Source organism: Trypanosoma grayi, assembly GCF_000691245.1.
Source record: "Trypanosoma grayi strain ANR4 Tgr_258_V1, whole genome shotgun sequence".
NCBI classification, from domain to species: Eukaryota; Euglenozoa; class Kinetoplastea; order Trypanosomatida; family Trypanosomatidae; genus Trypanosoma; species Trypanosoma grayi.
This window is the reverse complement of record NW_008825877.1, coordinates 1-8,423: the sequence shown is the minus strand read 5'-3', so window position 1 is coordinate 8,423 and position 8,423 is coordinate 1. Positions and strand designations below refer to the sequence as shown.

The 8,423-nt window shown below is 56.7% G+C and overlaps 3 protein-coding genes across 3 annotated transcripts; all 3 read right to left on the bottom strand.

The window, feature by feature from the left end:
• Nucleotides 1–292: 292 nt before the first annotated feature.
• On the bottom strand, nucleotides 293–1,408 carry DQ04_02581020 (hypothetical protein; the record flags this gene model as incomplete). Its single annotated transcript, XM_009312015.1, has 1 exon — nucleotides 293–1,408. One exon carries the CDS (start codon nucleotides 1,406–1,408, stop codon nucleotides 293–295), a length of 1,116 nt encoding a protein of 371 aa, XP_009310290.1.
• Nucleotides 1,409–1,774: 366 nt separating this feature from the next.
• Nucleotides 1,775–4,264, bottom strand: DQ04_02581010 (ethanolamine phosphotransferase; the record flags this gene model as incomplete). Its single annotated transcript, XM_009312014.1, has 1 exon — nucleotides 1,775–4,264. The coding sequence occupies one exon, from the start codon at nucleotides 4,262–4,264 to the stop codon at nucleotides 1,775–1,777; it is 2,490 nt and encodes an 829-aa protein (XP_009310289.1).
• A 403-nt stretch (nucleotides 4,265–4,667) lies between these two features.
• Nucleotides 4,668–7,790, bottom strand: DQ04_02581000 (hypothetical protein; the record flags this gene model as incomplete). Its single annotated transcript, XM_009312013.1, has 1 exon — nucleotides 4,668–7,790. One exon carries the CDS (start codon nucleotides 7,788–7,790, stop codon nucleotides 4,668–4,670), a length of 3,123 nt encoding a protein of 1,040 aa, XP_009310288.1.
• Nucleotides 7,791–8,423: the final 633 nt, after the last annotated feature.

The following is an 8,423-nucleotide window of genomic DNA, read 5'->3' as shown; positions in this document are numbered from 1 at the left end:
AAAAGAAAAAAAAAAAGACACTTGACGCAAATATCATCACCTTCCAATCGAAGCACGTAGTATATGCAACACGCGCGACTCAAGCAGCGACAATTAAAAACGAATGCAAAAACGTGCAAAGTGGAAATCAACTCAGTTCTCTGCGGGTGGAGAGCTACCGCGACGTCTGCTAGTGCCACTCATTCCAACTGTGATGTGCACGCCTTCAGGACGGATAATCGGATCACCATTATCATCACCTTCATTTTGATTGCCTTCAGCTGCTCCTGCTGGTGCTGCTGCATACACAACATCAGCGCTGCGCGGCGCCCCGCTTACTGGCGGNATTTTGATTGCCTTCAGCTGCTCCTGCTGGTGCTGCTGCATACACAACATCAGCGCTGCGCGGCGCCCCGCTTACTGGCGGTGAGCCCATCGGGGAGAGATCAAAGTTCACGCTGCGATGCACACTTGAAACCCCCTGAAGAGAATAGTCGCTACACCTCACGGTATAACCATCTTCCCCTTCCCGTGCCGAGAAACAGGAATGTGCCCTGTGATGCGAGGCGTCGTAACTATCCGAACGAGGAATGTGTTCCTCCACGTTATTGCCTGCCTCAGGAAAGGCATTCTTGTCGGCCGACTGCAGCACCGAACCCATCGAGCTCGTCGGCAGGTGTTCCTCCTGCTCCCGCAGGCGCGTTGAGGTCGTTGCCCCGTGGCCCACACAGATGATAGAGTTGTCGTTGAGAACAGTGGAAATGGTCGGGTGTGGGAAACGCGTCCCCCGCTGCTTCTGCCGCCACTTCTCATCTGCCAACCTTCGCCAACGTGGCATCTTGCAGAACTCCGTCATGAACGTGAAGGCAAGGAGCGTGGCGCCTATGATGATGAAAACAGTGCAGGAGCCGAGCTGGACGGAAAGGTGTGAGCTACAGGCGTCAACGTCACGATACACCTCCGCCATCTGTGGGGCAAGCAGCATCCAAATGCACTCCCACAAGACGTACACCATGANAACGTCACGATACACCTCCGCCATCTGTGGGGCAAGCAGCATCCAAATGCACTCCCACAAGACGTACACCATGAACGCGATGTTTACCGGCTCCAGGAAAAAGAGCCGGCAGGTGCCGCAATGCAGTGGGATACCATCCTCGATGCGGCGCCGCATCCGCCACATGAGAAGAATACCGTACACCATGTTCACGATTGTGTTGGTGAGCCCCAACGCGCACCACCGAGTCCTTTCCACACTGCACGGGACCGACAGCACAACGGCAAAGCCCTGAACGAGCTGCCCGCCGTTGCCAAGGACGGCTAGCAGCGTGAAGAGAGGCATGGGGCGATCGTTCGGTATCACGGCTCCTCGGGCACGGCTAAAGGCCTCGCGCAAGCGATACCGAAATGTTCCTTCCCTCAACTGCATCGCAGAGGAGTAAACTTGACAGCCGATACTACCCTCTAGCGTGTATTAATGTGTGTGTGTGTGNGGGGGGGGGGGGGGGGGGGTAATTTTGGTTGCGAGGGACAGAAAAGTAACAAGCAACGCGAAGAATAATAATACGAAGAGGCGAACAACAAAATCTACATCCTCTCCTCCGCACACCAAGCAGGCACCTCACTTAATGTTGTATATTTTGCCCACTTTCTTTGTATCTCCCTCACTTTTTGTCTCTGTGTGTGTGTGCGTGTGTGTGTGTGTGTGTGCACAATCAGGGGAGATCAAACGAAGGAGCGGGCCAGGTACAAAGGAGACGGGCCGTCGAACCTCAAGCCTTATTCCATTGTTTCTTTAAATTACAAGAAGGGCAATAAGATAGCCCAAACCTGTCACGGCACAGATAACAACATCAAACATGAGCTTCGGGCAATAAATCGAGAAGAGCATCAGATGTGTCTTCTGAATGTAGCCATTGAAGCATGAGAGAGAACTCTGCAAAACCGCCAGGTAAACCAGGAAGTAGCAGACCCTCCACCCACGTGCGCGGTCCGCCTCGTAGGCGAGCATCGTGGCCATCGGGGCCAACACGAAGGCGATGAAGGTCCGCGACATAACAAACAGGGTACTTAGCATGAGGTTGTTCGCCGGTAGTCCCACAAAAGAAGCGTTCAGATCGAGTGTGTTGAAGAGGCATTGATTACCCTGTGCAAAGAACGCCACCCACGAGAGGAGATGCAGCAGCACCGCCTGCGGCACAACGGGAATGTGACGCGTCGTCCGCACAACGAATGGTAAAACAGCCCCGTGAACCGCAATCGCGGCACTCGCCAAAAAGTTCTCGTTACAGAGCGAACTTGCCCAGAGTGTGATAGTAATGTACCGCAGCGCTGCAGACCCACGCATCAAAGAGGCCAGCAGAAAGAAACCCAACGGTACAACGTGGTGCAAAACCGGCTGTTTGTAAGAAACTGCCATGGCTACAAATAATACAACTACCCACAGGCGATGGAAGAGTCTGGGTGAGAGCAAACAAAACCCAGCGACGGCACCTGCAAAAGTGCCCCACACCTCCCATCGCACATCTGGGGCATTGACGTCCATCCATCCCTGGAGCGGTGAGGCCGCGTCCGCAACATGGGTAATATGAGAGCGGTCACGGCAGAAGAGCGGCACCAGCAGCCGCAGAGACGAGAGCAGGGTGGCCAGGTTGATGCAGAGCCGCCACCGAGGTGTGGCCATTAACACTGCGACCAAGAGCAGCTGCCCCAGACAGAGCACCTCCACATATTCTTTTAATACGAAGCTGTTCGCGAACACGGCGCACACACGAAAGAAGAACAACAGCAGCGCCCACAAACCCACGAGACTCTCACACCGCAGACACTTTTGGGTGTCCTCGGCCCAGAGAAATGAGAGAAAAGCTATCATAAAGAGGCAGGACCCCACAAACATACCTAGACGGCCCATTGCATTGCGTGTCTTTCGCGCAAAGTAACTCATCTGCGCCACGCGCTCCCGCAAAGGAAGGTTGTCGTCTATCCACGAATCTTTCATCGGCACCTTCGACTCCTCTATGCACGAAGCAACCTGCCGCCAGTTGCACGCCTCGAGTGCCTCTATGTCGGCCTCAGCGTCGGCGAGCGCGACGATCTCCGGAAGGATACGACCGATGCTGCTGAACGGGATGGGAATGCCGAGTAACGCCGCAATAGTTGGCGTGGTGTCCACCTGGTGCGCAGCGCTCAGCTTGTCAGGGTGCACGCCCGCCGTGTTGCGGCACTGCTTCAGGCGCTCAAGGTCAATGTCGATATTCTCGCGCCAGCGCATCTGCGTCATGTCGGCCTTCCTCCGCCGCGCCTCAGGCGGTAATGATTCCGCCGAGGAATCGTTGCCGTCGAAAAGCTCCGCGTAAAGGAAAGTGTCTGTCTCCTGGTACGAGTCCCCGCCGTGATCGCCACTGTTTGTCATGCCGTGATCACCAAAGACGAGCACCAGCGTCCGCGTAGCGCTCTGACGTTGGTGACGCAAAACCCGCGACATGTTGCGTAGCGACTCGTCAAGCGCCGCGAGTTTGACACCCATTGAGGGGTGCTGGGAGTGGTGGCGATGACCAATGTGGTCTATGCCCAAAAAGTGCGCAACGATCAGCTTTGCGTAGTCGTGCGGCGCCTGCTCCACCGTCTCCGATTCAAGCAACGGCAGGAGGTTCGCCATAACATTTTCGTCGTTGGAGTCGAAGTCAGACACGTTGAACGGTGGGTACGCGATGGTGCGCTTCCACAGCGATGAGTTTTTGCCGTCGTCAGGGAACAGGTTCAGCCACGTGTCGTCGCCAAGCAGGATGGAGCGCCGGCGCAGCTGCCGCAACAAGCTATCGCTCAGCACCTCCTCCGTGTTGAGGTTCGCCCCGGCCTCGAGAAACGCCGGCACTGTTCCCGTCACTATCGCCTTGATCCGCTGAGCTGTGGCGGTAGGAGTGTCCGCCAGATAGAAGAAGCCATGCGAGGGGTGTGTCGTGTCCCGCAGGTTCTCCTCGATGTACTTGAGCGTGGAGCTGAGGGGGCCGCCGCCGGATTGCCTGGAGCCATTCACCGCACACTCTTCTCCGTCGGAGTAGCGGCGTGACAGCGCTGGCAGCACAAAGTCCGGCCGCAGCGCATCGAAGAGAATCAGCACAACTTGATCGACGGGCCGCACGCCTTGGCACGGCTCTGTCGCTGTGTTTGGCAGTATTGTCACCTTGGAGAGCATCGAGTGCATAAAGGTGAGCGACCCGCTCAGAAACAGAAGCATCAGCAGAAGCGTGCGGATATGAAACGCGGCATCTTGAAACCAACTCATTGAGTGTGGATCACTGTGTCGCGTTTTCAACGGAACGGTGAATAAAGAGGAATGCAACAGAAAGTTTATGTTCCTTTTTGCTCGCTTTTGTTTGTTTTCTTTTTTTTATATTTCCTTCTTGTTGTTGTTGTTGTTGTATCGATGCGGAAAGGGAAGAGGAAGGCAAGAGGGCAGGGCAAACCGAAGATGAGATGGCGGGACACAATGGCACTGCAACAGAAACAAGGCAGAGGCCAAGGATGGAGTGGTGCCTGTTCGTTGCGGCACCTTGTGTACGCTTAGGAATGTGTTAACAACCTTCCTCAAGCCACGAAACGGTGGCATCTTCGCAAGTATGTCTGAGTGCATGTGTGCATATATATATATATATATATATATATATGCGTACCGGTGCACAGAGGCACTACCGCCGCCTGTTCGACGCCATCTCCTCCTTCACGTTTCGGCGTCGCACCTGCATGGAACGCTGCAACGCCCGCCGCTTTGCTGCGAAGGGAATGGCATTCTTTGTGTGCTGCACTGTGCGGATTTTGGCACGTCGCACGGCATCGGCCCACTCTTGTTCGGTAATTTCGCGGCGGGAGTCCGTTCGGCCCGCACCCAAATCACTGTCGTGCTTAATCTTAGTGCCGAATAGTTCTTCCAGTTTTGTCTCCACCTTCTGCTGCAGCTCCATGTTGCGCTGCATCCACCGTTTCTGCTGAAGCTCTTCTCGGCTGAGCTGCTCGTCTGGCGTTGTGTCCGCCACCGACATGGGATCGTTGTGCTGCATTGCCGTCTGCTCGACCGTTGAGTGGCGCACATCGAGCAGGGTGTTGGGGAAGTCCACCTGCGGGTGCTTCGTCACCGCATAGAGGGGAACGTCGTGAGGAAAGAGCGAGCCGCGTTTGACCCGTTTCAGCAGCTTCCACCCGCCGATGTGCTGCCAACGCATCGTGCTATGTGCGCTGACGCGGTTGCGGTCACCATAGAAGCGCCGGTAGACGCGTCCCGTAACGAGGTCACCCTCCGGTGTGCAGAAGTCGGCTTGCACTTTGCCGTGGCATCGCGGGTCGCGCACAATACGCTGGTACTTGGGCGCCACCCGCATCACGCGCCGCCGCATTTGATCCACCTCCTGCCGCACGACAAGCATCTCCGCTGGTGTAATGGCCCGTTGCCGCTGGTACCCGGCGTCAACAAAGGCACGGTTGAACTTGTGTGTGGCGGGAGGAAGCTGTAATGGAAAAATGAGGCGATTGTGGCGTGCATTGCCCGTCTTCACGAGCCGCGGCACGTCCGTAGGCATGTGACCAATCTCCCCAGTACTTGTTGCCCCTTCGCGTAACGCCTCCTGCAGGGCAGCTGATGGGGCAGTGCTGTCAGTTGCTGCGGTCGCTGTAGAATCTGTTGGCGTGTGTTGCAGCGGCATCGGCACACCTGTCTCGGGGCGGTGCAGTGCCTCATCACTGAGGCGTTCAAAGACGACATCTTTGACAGCAAGCGATGCCTCGTACAACTCTTGTTGTTTCGTGTCCCGCTCACGCCGCTTATCTACCTCGGCTTTCTTGAGTTCCTCCTGCCGTCGCACCGCACGCTCGGGGACTAGTTCGTTGCGCGCGACGATCAAGTAGCTAATCGGCTCAACGCCAACCTTGAGCGGCATGTGACGTGCCCACACCTCCACAAAGGTGGCGCGGTAGTGCGCCTCTGTGCTGCAGACACGCATGCGTTTCCGCTTCACCCCCGCCTTGCAGTGACGGATGGGGCAGCGATGTTCGTGCGGGCACGGTGCGACGATGGTGGGTTGCCAGTCCCACATGCCGACACCTTTTTCCTCAAGAATGGTGTCACGGGCCTCCATCATGAGGTTGAAGTTGTTTTGGTTGGCGAACTCGACAAGCACAAGCACGCCCCGAGTCATCTTCCACAGCTGCTGAACCACCCGGCGGCGGTTCTCTGCGGTAGCAATCTCACTGAGGGAGTACGCGGCCACTACCAAATCGTGCTGGATCGCCTCGTCCTCAGGAAGCAGGTAGCGCTTCCAAGTCACGTCCGGTACATCGTCGTGCAGCACCATTGTGCCAATCTCCATCATGCCTGGGCTCGGTTCAATGGCGGTAACTTCCTGCAACGGTCGAAGTCGCTTTGCCACCCGCTGCTGTGTCGTCTCACTCTCTAGATCCACAAACTGTTCCCACCACGTCTTTGCCTTCGGCTTGCCGCCGTCCTCCTGTGCGTTTTCCGACTCCATCTCGCCGTCCATGACGTCCTGCGGATCCTCCGTGCTAGCGCGACGCTCGCCGAGCGGGTCGCCGCTCTCCCACTCCGTGCCGTCCACCACGTCGCGGTGGCGCGCGTGAGCCTCACGCACGAGACGGTCGCGTTTAGCCACCGCTGCTGCCGCTGCAACCTCCGCAATCTCACGTCGCAGGTCTTCTGGGATGTCAGAGGGGTCAATCTCACCCCGCTCCAGAAGCGACGCGACGGCCATGAAGCGGACCCTCTTCTTCTCCGCGTTGTTGCGCTGCAGTCGCCGCAGGTCATAGCGCAACTCTGCCAGCTGGTGACGGCGGGCCGCATCGTTGTTCTGCATTGTCTGCCGCAATGAGCGGTAGAGCGGATACGCCAGCGCGCCGGGGTCGTACACCTCCTTCGCCACCAGCGTTGCGGTGCCAGTGCCGGCACCGAAATCCAGCATCGTCCTGGGCACAAAGTGCGGGAGCTGTTTGCTGAGCTCAAAGAATACGCGGTGCATCCCGGCGTACATCGCCGAGCCACGAAACAAAAAGTACCCAATGGCGTCATTTGTGGAGTACAGAACAGATCGACTCGCAACGGCGTTCGCCACAGCCAACTGCCGCTGGAACTTCAAAAGGCGTTGGCGTATCTTGAAACGGAGTTTCGCCTGTGAGCGCTTGTCATGCAGCCGAAGTTCGGCAAAATTTTCTCCCTTCTCGCGGCGCTCAAATAACTCCCGTTTCTTTTGGTTTAGTGTGTCGGGCTCACCCTCAGGAATCATGTCTGCCGGGTTTGTTTGCAACCGCACCGGCTCCTCGCGGTTGCGGTAGTCGATGATGGGGATAATGTCCCGCAGGCATTGACGGATAAGTCCCTTGTCCTTCAGCCGGAACACCTTCATGAAGGCCGCCTGCATCGACGGCGACATGACAACCACACCCGGCTGCATGTTGCAGAAGTCGTCACGCACATCCCACTGCCGCATTGACGGCCGGCGCTTGCACATCTTGCGCAGCATCTGGTACTCGTACGACATTTTCGACGCCACATCAATGACACGAATGCGGCGGCGCCCGTACCGCATCTTGGCACTGAACTGCGACCACGTCTCCTTTCCAGCGATGGTGTTGCTCGACCCCGCCTGTTGACCCGACTCGCCGGGCTGATGCATCGCCCCTTCAAGCGGGTAGCGACCCCCCAGCGAAGACGGTGACGATGACGACGTCTGCCGGTGGATGAATTGCAACACGGCGGCAGAGCTGCGCAGCGGCGTTGCACACGCTGCGCGGTAAAACCGAATCGGCATCGCACCTGCCTTGCACTTCCCTAAGCAGTAGTAGAGGTGGTAACGAACAAGACGGAGACATTCAGTCATGCAGGGATGAAGAAAGAGAAAGAGGAAGGGGGAAGGCGTGAAAACAGGAAGTCATTCTGTTGACAGGTGCAAATGAACGTTGTTTCCCCCCAAAAGACATACACCAGAGTCCTCCTCACAGTTACGCAGTGCCGTTTCCACTGTTCACCTACTCGCAACCATTCTTTTGGTTGTCGCTACCCAGACTCTTTTCTCGCCCTTTTTTTCCCCCAAAAAGAAGCACGCCGCCCCTTCATCAGCATTCGTTTGCCTTTTATCACCCGTTCTCGGCCGACCAGACCACAGCGGCCTCCTCACACTTCTTATACTGTCTCCCCTTCCATGCCCTATTCTCCCCTCGGCACCACCCCTTACGGGGGAAACACCGTCACTCAAACAAGCATAATTACATATATGTACATATGTACATATTGCTGTACAGGTTGGCTGGTGTGTGCGCCTCCCCCCTCCCCTGCAGGCGCGCCGTGAGGAGAACATACAAAAGGACTGAGAGGCGGAGGTCGTCATGTGTCAATGAAGACCGGTTGCATTTTTCTTTTGTGCCCCCCTCATTTTTTTTTTTTT